The following is a 15226-nucleotide window of genomic DNA, read 5'->3' on the forward strand; positions in this document are numbered from 1 at the left end:
CATGTACTTACCTGCCTCCCAAGTTTATTGGCTAAGTCCCACCAAAAACCTGACTGATCTCATCTGTAGTCATGTATACATCTTGGGTCACCTTCTAAGCCAGCCTGCTTACTATGACTGTTCACACCAATTGGTAAAGAACCCCAGATGACTCACCTCCTTACAGCAGGACATGTCCAATGTGATCTTGGGACAGCATTTGCCATCCCCATCCTTCTTCCAGAGTTACTGTATAACCATGTTTGCTATTTCCCTGATTTCTCAGTTTGTATTCATCAGAGGAGATAAAATCACCACTTACCTTGACTAGTTCAACCTCTACGCTTGTTTGGCCATGAAAACACCCACCTATCATATGAAGCGTATACTGTATCTGCATTGTAGATGCAGTGGTTTGGGGGCTGGGATGGGCGGGAATCATATTTAGAAGCCAGACAGGCCTGTATTAGAATTCTGCCTCCATCATTTACTAGTTATAAAACTTTGGACAGGGCTTCCCTGGTGGCGCAGTGGTTGAGAATCTGCCTGCTAATGCAGGGGACACAGGTTCGAGCCCTGGTCTGGGAAGATCCCACATGCTGTGGAGCAACTAGGCCCATGAGCCACAACTACTGAGCCTGCGCATCTAGAGCCTGTGCTCCACAACAAGAGAGGCTGCGATAGTGAGAGGCCCGCGCACCGCGATGAAGAGTGGCCCCCGCTTGCCGCAACTAGAGAAAGCCCCTCGCACAGAAACGAAGACCCAACACAGCCAAAAATAAATAAGTAAATAAATAAATAAATAATTAAAAAAAAAAAAAACAAAAGAAACTTTGGACACATTTTCAACCTTTCAAAGCTTTAATTTTCTTTTCTGCAAAATAGACATTTATTGTTGAAATCAACAACAAATGACTGGTTTATTTAGGAGAAAGGGAACTTGGGGGAAGGATATTGGGTAGCTTATGGAATCCTGGGGAACACTGAAGAGCCAGGCAGGAACCTAAGGCAGTCAGGTGGCAAGCATTGGGCCACGATCTCAGCAGAGGAACAGCCAGGTCAGGATGACACAGCTCTGCAGCTGAACGCTGGGCACTGGCACCGCCATCGCTAGACACTGGATACTGCTAAGGCACTGCTATGGGCTCATGCTGCCCTTGGCACCACTGCCACTGAACACTTGATGCCACCACCACTGGCATGAATTCTAACTACCTCTTTCTTTGTGACACTTGCTCCAGATTCACAGTCCCGGCAAAGGCAACTGATTGTCTGAGCTTAGGTCACTTACCATACCCAGCTAGCAGGTTCACAAGAGTAAGTGTTCACTTTTCTTAGCTTTTGTAGGGACAGCATAGACTTTCCTCCTACCAAAACTCACACAACCATAGGAGGAATTTCAAATACTGAATTAAAACAAAACAAAACAAAACAACTTCACTATAGAGTATAATGCCTTCCTTGCAAAGATGTTTTTATGACTAGTTCTTGGTCATAAAAGGACACCTGTAGTTGTCATAATTTTTCAATATTTATAATAAAACTTTTATAAAAGCATGAATACTATCATTGTACTTGACTCTTTACATAAATTCTTTTTTAAAAAAGACTTTATATTTTTAAAGCAGTTTTAGGTTTACAACAAAATTGAGAAGGAGGTCCAGAGATTTCCCATACACCCCCTGCCCCACACATGCATACCTGTCTCATTATCAACATCACTCACCAGAATGGTATGTTTTTTAGCAAGGATGCTTACACTGACACATCATGATGATCCGAAGTTCATAGTTTACCTTAGGGTTCAATCTTGGTGTCATACATTATATGGGTTTGGACAGATGTATAATGACATATATCCATCATGATTATATCATACAGAGTATTTTCACTGCCCTAAAATTCCTCTGTGCTCTGCCTACTCATCTTTTCCCTCCTTTCCCTGCCCCTCAAAACCACTGATCTTTTTACCATCTCTATAGCTGTGCCTTTTCTAGAATGTCATATAGTTGGATCATACAATATGTAGCCATTTCAGATTGACTTCTTTCTCTTAGTAATATGCATTTATGTTTCCTCCATGTCTTTTCATGACTTGATAGCTCATTTCTTTTTAGCACTGAATAATATTCCATCATTTGGATGTACCACAGTTTATCCACTCACCTACTGAAGAACAACTTGGTTGCTTCCGAGTTTTGACAATTATGAATAGAGCTGCTATAAACATCTGTGTGCAAATTTTTGTGTGGACATAAGTTTTCAACTCCTTTGGGTAAATACCAGGGAGTGCCATTGCTGGATCAGATGGTAAGAGTATGTTTAGTTTTGTAAGAAACCACAAACTGTCTTCTGAAATGGCTGTACCATTTTGCATTCCCATCAACAATGGATGTGAGTTCCTGTTGCTCCACATCCTCCCGAGCATTTGGTGTTGTCAGTGCTCCAGATTTTGGCCATTCTAATAGGCATGTAGTGGACAATTTTTTTAATTACTTGAAAATCCCACTGGCAGCAGCATTAAGGGGCTGAACAGCCTGTGGCAGAAGATTGAGGCAAGGTTGATGAAACCTGGAGAGTAATGGCAGCTCCAAACATTTCTCTAGCAGCTGGCTGATGAAATTGGCATTCCCAGTAGGCAGGGTGGAGGACTTCTTCCCTCAGTGCTATTTAAGCCAGATGTAGGAACTTCAGAGTCTTTGAACTGTAACCATATTAGAATTTTGCATTGGATTTTCAGACTGATCTCTTGATGCTGCCAGAGGGGTTCGATGAACCAGGAAGAAGTGCTAAATTCAGGGATATGAACAGGTTAGAGGCCTCAGAGAATACTTTTGTTCCATAGTCTAGAAAAGCCAGAGAAGTAGACCCATAGTCTGGAAAAGCCCCTGTAACACACTGTAGTATCGAAGATGTATTTCAAAGGGGCAAATAGTGGTTGATATAGAAGCAGTGTAATCAATCTTTGGGAACAATTAGAGAGGTGGGTGAAGTATGACATAATGATTGAATGATTCAAAAAGAAATTGCTACAACGAATGGGAATACTGGCACGCCTTTCTTATCTGTTATCTCATTTGTGCTCCAGGTGAAGCTGGAATTCCTAAAGAGGCCTCCTGGGGTGTCCTTCCATTTGTTCTCCAGACCAATTTCTCCCCTTTTCTGTGGCTGTGGAAACTGACTTCTTTGAATTCTACTAATGGACTTTCTTGCCCTCTTGTTTCCTGTTGGGTTTGGCTAATGGTGAGAATCTGCAGAAATCAAAGGCACTCTCACGAGCTGGCGGAATCCCTCAACCAAAGGTCTTCGCTCCTATTAGGAAGCTCTCTCTCAACAGAGTCATCTCTGCCTCTAGGTTCCAGTAAATGTTTTTCTGCCCTTTAAACCCTTAGGCCTAGAAATGGCAAAGGGCGACTGTTAGTGGTTTACAGTTTCCACACTAATTCTTGTAGTTTCCCAATACCTTACACCTTTGTACATCTTCCTTTAGTCTGTTTGATTTGGCCATCTATTTTGTTTTGGGACCCAAACAGCATCCTGAGATATATAAGATATACATATACCTGTTGGAAATTCCTGCTAGCATACAATACTCCATTTTCTATATTCACTCAGTTTTTCCAGTTGGAAATCTGTCTTTATGAACAAATCCTTCTGATTCACCTTTCCATACTTGTCCTAAATCTGTCCTTTTCTCTCCATCTACACTGTTACAATCTCATTGCCCCTCGTGTGAATAGCAACAGCTACAGAGCTGGTCTCCACTCTGAGAAATGAGCTTAACTACACATAAGCAAAATGGCCCTGGGTCATGGGCTGTGTTCCCAATATGAACTCCTAAACTGGTTTAAACCTACCCCCATCCCTGAATTCACCCTTTTCATTGCTTGCTCCCATTGTCCATTTCCTACCTTCTTTGTCCTGCCAGTATCATCACTGGTTTATTGACTATCTCTAACTCAATACATCCACTTTGCTTCCTATCATTACACTTCATTCTCTCTTCTGGAATGCTGTTTCCTTGGGTTAATGTATCACTGACAAATACCCTTTCCTTCCCCCATCCCCCAAATAAACCTAACAATTCAACATCTGTTATGTGGAAAGCTGAGAATTGGTAGAGAAAGAAAATTACACCAGGGTATATGAGAATCAGTATGACTCTATACTGAACAATCTCAGCAGTGTGTTCTCTTCTTCTCCAGAGTAACTGTTTTAAATCTTCTCCAACCTCATCTTCTACTTTATAGAGATGATAGAAGTCATCAGATGAGGGCTCAGTAAACTCTTTGCCATTCCTTCCAAAAATTTCCCTACTTATCTCTTCCTCATCATCTTCTACTACAAGATCCTATCCACCTGGTTTCCTTGAGACCGTGAATTGTCTATTATCTCTTTTCTCTCCTGTGTCTTTAACCTCTTTCTTTCTACAGGATCCTTCACAGCACACCTTCAAAGTAAATGAAAAATCAATTCTGTCTTCATCCAACCTCTCCCTCCAGCTGCTTAACTTTCTCTATCCCTTCATAGTCACTCTTCTTGAGAGAATCATATTTCCATACTGTCTCCATTTTCACACCTCTTATTCACTCTTCCATCTCTCTATACCACTCTGATTTCTCACCTCATTCTCCACTGTTTCCTGAGACTGCCCTTTACCAACGTCATTAATTACTTCTATGTTGCTAAATTCAATGGAAACCTTTCCGTTCCTTCTTACTCGACCTCTCGGTAGCATTCAGAACAGTCCTGGAAAGTAGGCTCTCCTTCTGGAAACGCTCCCTTCCCTTCCCTTCCCTTTTGTGACACTCTATCAGTTTTTTTTCTATCTCGCTAGCTGCTCCTTGTCAATCTCTTTCTCTGGCTCTTTATCTTCTACTGAATTTTAAAGGGTGGGATGTTTCATGGCTCAGTTCTAGGGCTTCCTGTCCTTCTACACTCTCCCCTTAGCATAGCTGATTCACTTTTATAGCTTTATTTGTGATCTACATTCCCATGAGTTATTCCTGCTCTTAGAATGAAGTGCTTACTGAAATATACAAGATCCTGAATGACCTCCTCTACCTGCCTCTGTAGGTTTTACCCTCACTTTCTATACTCCAAACACACTGACCCGCTTTCTTTCCATCACATCACATCCTTCATGTTCTGGGTCATTTCCACGTTCTTCTCCCACTACCTGTTATGGTCCACTCCCAGACCTCCCGAGTTTAGTTGTCTGGATTTACTTATCCTGCAGGGTTTAAGCCTCACTAGCGTCTTCTCAGAGACACATTTCTTGAGCCCTCAGACTAGGTCAGGCTCAGTTCTTATATAATTTCACAGTACAATGTATCTCTCCAGATTATAATTTAGTTAATTATTAATGTTATTGTATAATATTCACTCTATCACCAGACATTGTTTCTTGCTCCATTGATCCCTGCTGAATGTTCAGCAAACAGTAGGTAGTTAATATAATTCATTCATTCATTGAATAAACATTTTAAGAGTCCCTCCCAATTTTACAAGGTATATGTTCCCAGAATATTGATGCATCTCTAATTGCCATCCTAATATTTAATCAGACATTAAATCCATTTGTAAAAATAGAACTCCAGAATATCCCTTTGACTTCCCAGGAATTTTCTGGAGAGGGCAATCCATGTGGCATTTCTGAACCACTGTCTGCTGACCGGTGAGGCAGAGAACCAGGTCATTGCCCTTCGTGATAATTAGAAGGGGCTCCTTGCCAAGCCTCAGCAGATGTATGAGAGCAGGGTACAGACCAGCAGCACTAACTGGGGGATGTGCTGACTCCAGCAGGAATGGGGCTGGTCTCATCAGCCGCTGTAGGGTCGAATTCTGGCATCAAGTTCAAGATATAGCTCAGCATGGTGCTACTTGCTCTTGTGGCCAGCTCTTGAGATGAAGAAGCAGAGATACCAGAGGTGGCAGGACAAGCTTCCCTGGTGACTGAGTGCATTTTACGGAAGGGAAGACTGGCCATCAGCCCTATTTACTCTCCACATGCCCAAGAAAGAAGCCAAATAACTGGCTGGCACCCAGTCTCCACTCTCTGTGGCTGAATGAGCCTGCTTTATAAGGAATAGGTTTGCTTGTATTGTAGGATGGAAGGCCATTTTGTATCCAGGTTCCAAGAAACTGCTGCAAGGACCATAATTGGCTGACAACCTCCAGCTGCTACACTTTGGGAGCTGCTGCAGCGTCCATGCCTAAGCCACACTCGCCAGGGTCTTCTCTTAGCCAACAGTTGATTCACTTTATTTATTTATTTATTTATTTATTTATTTATTTATTTCAATTGAAGTATAATTGATTTACAATGTTGTGTTAGTTTCAGATATACAGAAAAGTGATTCAGTTATACATACATATATATATATATTTTTTCAGATTCTTTTTCCTTATAGGTTATTACAAAATATTGAGTATATTTCCCTGTGCTATACAGTAGGTCCTTGTTGTTTATCCATTGTATATATAATAGTTTGCATCTGTTAATCCCAAACTCCTATATTTATTCCTCCCCCACTTCCCCTTTGGTAACCATAAGTTTGTTTTCTGTGTCTGTGGGTCTATTTCTGTTTTGCATGTGAGTTCATTTGTATCATTTTTTAAATGTGGTTTGTTTATACAATGGACTATTACTCAGCCATCAAAGAGAATGAAATAATGCCATTTGCAGCAACATGGATGGACCTAGAGATTATCATACTAAGTGAAGTAAGCCAGACAAAGACAAATATCATAGGATATCGCTTATATGTGGAATCTAAAAAAAAATGATACAAATGAACTTATATGCAAAACAGAAATAGAGTGATTCATTTTAAACCAGCCCTCAGCCACACATTCTGGCTTTCCCTCCACAGAGTTTTGTCTCCCCTTAGCTTCGCACAGTACTGTTGTCACCTTCAGGCTCAGGGTGTGGTGGAATTTGAAGTAGGGGATAATTTCCTGGGGTCACTGGTCTAGAGGGTACAATTCCTGTTGGATTCAAAATGGGCACCATCAGTGCTTGTTCTATACTTTAGGGGAAAGGGAAAGAGGACGGAGAGTGCTCACTCCCAAATCCTCCTCCTGGACATTTGAATAGAGGCCCCTTGAATCACTCACCTTGGACTTCCCTTTATTAACAGCTGGTGGTGATCCTGAGCTTAATTTTAGCTCATAAATCTATAGTCACCCAAATCTCTGGAACCCTGTGCTTTCCCTAGTGCTGCTTATGGGAACCACAGCCACTCTGTTCATCCTGCTGATTCCTAAATTTCACATAAAAAAAAAGTGCTTATCCTGCTAATGTCAAAGTTTCCCACGAAGTATGTAGCATTCGCAGGATATTCTCAGAGCAGAAACCACACCAAATTTATATCTCTTTTATTAAAATTACATCAGGATTATTTTGATTGCAATTTAAGGAATCAAATTCATATTAGCCAAGCAAAAAAAAATAAAAAGGAATTTATTAATTTCAAAAACAAGGAAATCCGATGGATCGTTCTGGCTTTGCACACTATTTCTCGTTAATGAAGCATGAAGCCTCCAGCAACCTTGGCTTTCCTGGTCCTCACAGGTGGTGATCTAAGAAAGAGGAGCTTATTTTGTATTAGGTCCAGTAAAATACCATGGAGACCTTGAGCCGTAAACCAGCTTGAGCCCTAAGCCCATTTCTGAAGCAATCACTATGGCTAGGTAGTAGAGCTATTCTACACAGAAAATATTTGCAAAATATACAATGGACCAATGATATAAATTATTTACATCCAGAGTAGTTTTTAAAACTCCTATAAATTAATAAGAAAAAGAAAAATGACCTAAGAGGAAAATAGACAAAAGCCACAGAAGAGGAAAATGAATAACAAACAGATGAAAAATTCTCATTACCAATAGTAAGAGTGGAATACATGTAAATTAAAACAATGACATACCCTTTTTATTCTACTTAAATGTAAAAATTCAAAGGTAAGTGTCGATGAGAGTATGGGGAAATGGATTCTCTCATACATTGTTGGGGCATGGTTAAATATACCATCATACATCCACGATTTAGAAATCTGTGTAGACAATAGAAATAATGAGGTAGTGCTGTACATTAACATGGAAAAGTCTCCAAGACACATTGTTCCAGTGGGAAAAGGCAATTCGCATAGGAGAACATTTTGGAAGAATCTGCTGCAATTGACAGTCCATGGCTGCTGACCCTGTGGACTCATGAAGCCAAAGAATGAGGGAGACACCAACACAAGCGGAAAAAAGTCTTAAAACCATGTGGTAAGTCCAATGACAGAGAAGCCCAGAGGAGGTAAACCTCATGCAACTTTGGGAAGATGTGGGAGTTTTGGTCAAGGATGGCTCCCAGGAGGAGATGATGATCAAGCTGAGATAGGTATTAACTGGGTGGAGAGGAGGGGGAAGCATTCCAAGATGGGAGAACAGTAGGAACAATTCATGGAGGCAGGAAGGCTGTAAACAGGGAACCAGGTTGCTAAATACTAAACTAGAGGCATGGATTGTAGCAGATGGGGCTAAACAGGTAGGCAGAGTCCAGCGAGGCTTCCTACGTCATATTAGATTTGAATATTTTTTTCTATGTGATGAAGAGCCACCGAAGACTTTTGAGTAGAGCAGGTGATCTGAAAAGAGATTAGAGGACAGTAGGACACAAGGCACAGAGAACAGACAGGAGGTTACCACTGTCATTCCAAGAAGATGAATGTCTGAAAGGGAGGTTGGGATAGGGTGAGACTAGCTGGAATCAAAGGAGGGGAGGAAATCAAGGAATATCGAGTTGGTGCAATCTGTAGGAATTGTTAACGGGATGGATGTGGGAGGGGGAAGTGAGAAATGGGGAGGAGTCATGATTAGATATGCCCAGGGTTCTGGGGTGAGTGCGGGAGGGATGGTGAGCTGACTCAGAAGACCAGGATAACTATACCTCGGGGAATCCAGTGATGGTTGCAAAAGGCATCTGGTATTGTCCTTCTACCACTGTCTTAAAAGGGATTCTAAAGGGATTTTCTTTCCCTTGTTCCTCCAGCCCTACACTTGCATTACTGGCCTAAGTGGATACTCACCAGCTGGCCGTGTCCATCATTACAGCCAAGTCTGAGAATTCCTGATTATACTTAGAGTCAGTGGAGCTGCTGACACAAACAGTCATTAGCAGACGACCCTTTTGGAACAAACTATGCTTTAAAATGTAAACTGGAGGGGCATTTTCCTTGCGTTGTCCAGAAAGAACTTTCTGCTGCCTGAGCCTGGATTAATCATGAGAGAGCTTGTCAACATTCCACTGGTACATATTCTTACTTTGGTTGCCTTCAGCGGGACTGAGAAACTTCCAAAAGGTTGGTTTGAGCAATCTTGTCTTCTCTTGCCTTATCATAGTTCTGAGGTGCATGCGTGTGTTCCGATCATGACTGATTGATATTATGGCACGCTTGGGTTTTACTTGGTGAAGTAGGGGTGCAGTATATGGAGAGGGAGAAAACTGTATAAATAAGCAATTGATTGATGGTCTCCATTCTACTGCTATCCCTCCCCTGCTTAAGTTCTGCAATAAAAAGTTCAGCCATTCAGTGCATGTGGAGGCCTCACTTATAGGGGAAGCATTAGCAGGTAGACTGCAAGTTATCGAGGTCAGTTTGTTTATGTGTATGTCAAACTTCAGGGTGGTCTAAATGGATGATGAAAACCTTTTCACATCAGGTTTGCCAGGAATATAATCAACCGTACTCCCAGACATCCAGAGTGTTTGCTTCTGAACAAAAATCATTTCCATTTTCAGTTTCAGCTTTGCAAAACTCTTAATCAATATTTTAGTTCCTCCCACATTGGAATTAGAGAAAGACGCACACAAGTGCCTATAAGATAAAAGCCTGAAGAACAATGGGTTCTCAATAACTTAGAGGCTGGAGCCATGATTTGGTTTGGCAAGAGACTGTGAAAGGTTTTTTTCAGAGCCTTTGGAATGTACCGGAAATAACACCACCTCAGGGGAAAGGAAAGCAACTTAAGAAACTGACAAACACCTGTTGCAGTAGCAAGAATGTCCACAGTTTCTGGCCAGCGTGTTATGAAACTGAGACTAGGGTATTTCAAATCAGGAAGAAAGATAGGAAAATAGGTGACTTGTGAAGTGACTGGGGGCTTCATTGAAATCTTTTTACAAAGACACGAGAAAGCAGATTGAATGATATTACAGAATTTTCAAATTAAATGTATTACAGTAGAGTAAAAAAAGGTTCTGTGATTTATGACACACTCAAAAGAATTATTTTCCCTTCATATTACTTTACCAAAGAACTGAACAGGCTTGTATTGTATAGATAAGTGAAGGTAATATATTGTATGTAGATGGGAAACATAGCTTAGATTTTGTGGTTCATTAGAATCTCTGGAAGCACAAGGTCAAAATTCACATGCTAACAAGATACAGCTTTCTTCACAAACAGATTTCATAGACTTATGTTGTTTTGTTGCTTTCTTTTTCTATTTTACGTGAGTAGGACGGTATCTTCAAATGTATTTAAATGTCTGATTGTCAACTAATACTTTAAGGTAGCCCCAGATAAAAGAGAATCTAGATCTTTCCAAATAGCTAATAATAGCCAGAAAGACTGAACATTGGCTTCAGATTATTTTAATACTTCCTGATCATACAACGGATGTCCGGAAAGGCAGCACCTGGATGTTTGGACTTATGGATTGTTATAAATTTATTTGTGCTATTCTAAGCCATGAAGTTACATAAAAATGACATGGTTAAATGCTAAAATTTACTGAAATCCAGTCTTACAAGGAGCAGGACAATTGATTTTCTGGTTCAAATTAGAATCTCGTGCACGAAGAAAAACCAAACCCAACCTCCTAATTTATATTCTAGAAAGAGAAGATTTGTAGCTTCCAAACTTTACAGGTGAAGCACACTATGTTTATTTTGAAAACTTCAAAAACGGTGGCATGAATGTAACAAAGCCAAAAGCCCGACTTCTAAATAAAATAGCCAGATTGTTACCCCAACCTTGTTTATTTGTTCATAATTTATTTACTGCTTTAATTAGACTGTAAAATCAAAAAATTAAAACAATATTTTTGCCTAGCCTACTCAAAGAGAGTATTTGAGTATTATTGTAAAATCTAAATTAATATGGGTTTAACACCAGCCTTAGCCAAAACACCAGGCCTGGAAGAGCAAACATTCATTAACTACACTTACCAGTTCTGAGAATAAACATTATCATGAAAACACAATCCTTAAAATTTTAAATGTTGAAGTACATGGAATATATTGGTACAAAAAAACACATTAATATGCGATTATTTTAATACTATTGAAAGTAATGAAATTGTTCTACACAAAATATCTCTAGTTGTTTTCTCTATTCTTGGCAGAAGGCAATAATGGGAAGAGGCTTTTTAGATGGTATACCTTTTTCCTAAGTCCTTTATCGTGAATGAATCAAGGTGTCTGCAGCATAATATATCACAAAATAAACTGACACAATTAAAATACTGCAAGAGTATTCCGTGGGTTCTTTTCCAACCATCAGCATGGGATTTCCTCAATAAAATTAATAACCAACTTTGTAGAATTAATAGTGTATTGTTATAGTTTTAATTTAATTGATATTCCTAATATTCAAAGACAAAGGGAAAAGTCACTATCTTTCTGAATCATTTCAACTAGTAATACTTTCAATCATGAGCTCAGTATCAAACCATAAGGAGGAAAATTTTATAAACTGTCATGTATGAAAATAGTCAACATTTCATTGAACATTCGCCTTAACCACGTTCTTCAATAATATTTAACGCTTTATCAGGGAGTATTAAGTGTATAGTGGGATTTTCTGGAGGAGTATAGGAGTTCATGTAAGCAGCCCTGAATTTGTTAACATGCTACGCACAAAGAACTCCCGTCCAAATTCCAGTTTTAAAATTACCCCATAACTACCATACCTAGAAGTTCTTGAGTCTCAAGTGATTTAACCTGAGGCATATTTTAGTAACTTCTTCTTCTAAATCATATGTCTACAGGGATAGAATTCACAAATTCGACACATGACTAAGTCAGATCAGGCACAGCTGTCATTGAAATCCAGGACACCAAGTCCTGGATGAATGTTTTATACTAACGTATATTGAAAGAGTAACTCATTCCACGTTTGCGGAAACACAGTTGCTTTAAATATTATTGACCTTAAAGAACAGAAAAAGAGCAGAAATGGCAAGATTTCTACCATATTTCGAAAGGTGAAGTAGGCAACTTCTCAGTGAAATAGGACGTGAGATTATTGGGGGAAAGTGACAAGTAAGGGATGACTAGAGGACCTGAAGGAAATGGTTCCATTCTGGAAGATGAGAGAAGTGGATCCGAGAATGTAGAAGGACCATATGTCCTTGCTGAGGACCCGCTGGGGCTGGAGACTGCATGCCCATCATGGTCCTGATCCACTGTTGTTTCACTTTATCCAACAATACTTTATGAACATATGAGCAGTGAAGACAGCTGGTTGGATTAGTTCAAGATTGGTACTTTCCAGGGTCAGTGCAGCTAAAGGACTAGAGAGTAAGGGAGCTGAGATTATATGGCAACATACCATGTCGTCTAGGTCAAATAATGAAGAAAGTGAAACAAGAATATTGCAGGCCTGGAAGAGAATGCTACAATCGAGTTCCTTTTCTAGTCCCCAGTGCCTTTCTGTGTGTCTTTAGGGAAAGCATGTAGTCACTGTAAGCCTCAGTTTTCTCCTAAAATGAAGGACCTACCAGTGCTCAACTTATAACGTTATGTACTATGCTAAGGATTGTCAATGATTGGTGGCATGATCACTTCTGGGGAACGAGCATATTTTAGATGAGTCCCTATGAAATCATCTCTTAATCCCAAAGGAATGCCCCCCAGGAGAGGTCATTTCAGAAATTCTAACAGGCTGACCCAGAATTCCTACCTGCCTGTCCCCAGTGTCATTCCCAAAGGCAAGGACCAAGAGTGTGTTCTGTGACAAAGAATTAATGATACAGTATTAATAAGTGAGATAACAATAATTATTGAGATGATCAATGAACCTTACAAGTTCCAAAAACATCATAAGAAAAAATAACTTATGTTTGATTACATCACCAGCAGAATAAATGTGTCAGTTTCTAAGATATGAACATCCTCTTTCTTTGGGGAATTTGAAAAATTTCCGAAACCAAAGTGTTTTGTCATACTGAAAAAACAATACTGTATTCATGATGTTAGAAAAGCATGAATATGTTCCAAGTCTGAGCCCTAATTTTACTAGAACAGAAAGGAGCAAATACACCTGACTTCTTTGTTTATTCGGTCATTTGGTTATGTCAGTCAGCAGCTGGTCACTCAGAAGTTGGTATGTCAATGGCCATGTGCTAGAGCCCATAAAAGGGTAATATCATATCCTTCTCAGCAGCTAGTATTCAAGTTAAGTTACTCTTTGGGTACAGAAAAGCATTGTGTTTATTTTCATGTATTTGTTGTTCATGTGGTCCTTGGATTGAGGGAAGAAATAGTGTCCTAGTTTAAACAGGCCCTGGCTGAGATGAAAGCTGGATAGTAGAATGAAAGCAAACAGGAGACGGTCTGCTGAGTCAACAAATATCATTAAATACAACTATGTGATTGTGCCAGTAAAAATCTGAAAGCAGATTTGTTTGGATAATTTTGGAATATGGGCAAAGTGGACTTAACTGACTATACTCTGCCTATAGATATTGATATTGATATTGATGTCAATCATGTTTTTTCCCTTTCTGTGAGTAAGTAGTACCACACTGAAGACATGGTATAGCTTACAGTTAAAAGATAGGTACTTTCAATCAAATTTAACTTTGAAGTTCAGTTCTATCACTTCCTGCTTTTGTTTTGTTTAGACAAGTTTTTGAACAATTCGTCGCCTTCATTCCTCATCTGCCAGTGGGAATAATAAAAGTATCTGCTTTTTCGTTTGTTGTGATAAATAAATGAGATCATGAATGAAAAGTATAATGCATGGCTGATAGCAGGTTTTTAATCAGTTTTAGATGCTAAAATTATTAAAAACAGAGTCAAATCTCACATAAAACTGTCATGCCACTGAACATTAAGGGAAGCTGTTCTCAGTAAGAGCTCATGTATTTCTCCATGTCTAAGTTTATCAAGACATTCTAAGATTTACTTCTTTGATCTTAACTGATCTCAACAGAGTTTGTGTTGCCTCGTTGGGAAGATAATATTATGTCTGTTAACTCTGTCACTTCTGCATCTGTATGTTGAATGAGAAGAAACTGATGAATAAAGTTTGGGGTTTTGGGTAAAAATAATTCACGGCCATTAAGAATGATATTGAAAACACAAAATATACAAAAGTGTAAAAGAGAAAATCACCCACACTTCCAGGACTGTTAACATATTGATATATTTTCTTCCATTTTTTTCTACATATCCTAAAAAAAGATATCATAATAAAATTGTTTATGCAATTCTGCTCCCTGCCACTAAAGTATGAGCATATTTTATATTATCAATATCTTCAAACTACCATTTGCAGTGACTGTGTAAATAGTATCCTGTTTAGATAACAGTTGCTAATATATATTGAACATTTGCCTCTCTGAGGAAAAAAGGCCCTGATATGTTACATTTGTTGACTGCTGTAGTATAAATGCTCCAGTCACAGCCAATACCCAGGTACCAACAAACACTGAGTTGGGAGGAGATGTATAGTAGCACACCTACAATTTCTACAGACATTAGATGTAAATAACCGCAAGAACATAGATAATAGTAAAATATAGAAAAATAATTAGAAAGTGATAAATGTTGAGTATTATTACTTTGTTTTTAACATAATTTATCTAATCAAATTTATATAACTTAGTTTTTAATAATGGCTCTATTCCGTTATCTTGTTAAATTTCTGAAAAATTAACACTTGACTCTTGCAAGCCAGTACAAGCCAGCTCCAGCAGACCACAGCTAGAAGACAAAGCTGTGTGCCTAACTCTTCTTCCACTTTCATACAATTAGTACAATTTAGTACAATTAATCTATTTTTGTGCAGTGAAATTCATCTATATGCCTTTCCATTTGGGGATTATTTCCTTGGGATAGACTCCTAGAAGTATTATTGGTAATTTGCAGGTAATACAGAAACCGGGAGAACAGCTGAACAGTTCAGGTTTCTGTCTCTAAATTATAGAATCAAATAACACGGAGTGTTCCATATGGACCATGGACAAT

General features: G+C 39.1%; 1 protein-coding gene across 1 annotated transcript in view; it reads left to right on the forward strand.

The window, feature by feature from the left end:
- Positions 1-9148: 9148 nt before the first annotated feature.
- Positions 9149-15226, forward strand: part of MUSK (muscle associated receptor tyrosine kinase) — a 91985-nt gene continuing 85907 nt past the window's right edge. The window contains exon 1 of the mRNA XM_059926537.1: positions 9149-9329. Within this exon, the coding sequence (XP_059782520.1) occupies positions 9251-9329 (79 nt within the window). The 5' untranslated portion in view covers positions 9149-9250. The remainder of the gene's footprint in view (positions 9330-15226) is intronic.

Source organism: Balaenoptera ricei, chromosome 6 (genome assembly GCF_028023285.1).
Source record: "Balaenoptera ricei isolate mBalRic1 chromosome 6, mBalRic1.hap2, whole genome shotgun sequence".
NCBI lineage: Eukaryota > Metazoa > Chordata > Mammalia > Artiodactyla > Balaenopteridae > Balaenoptera > Balaenoptera ricei.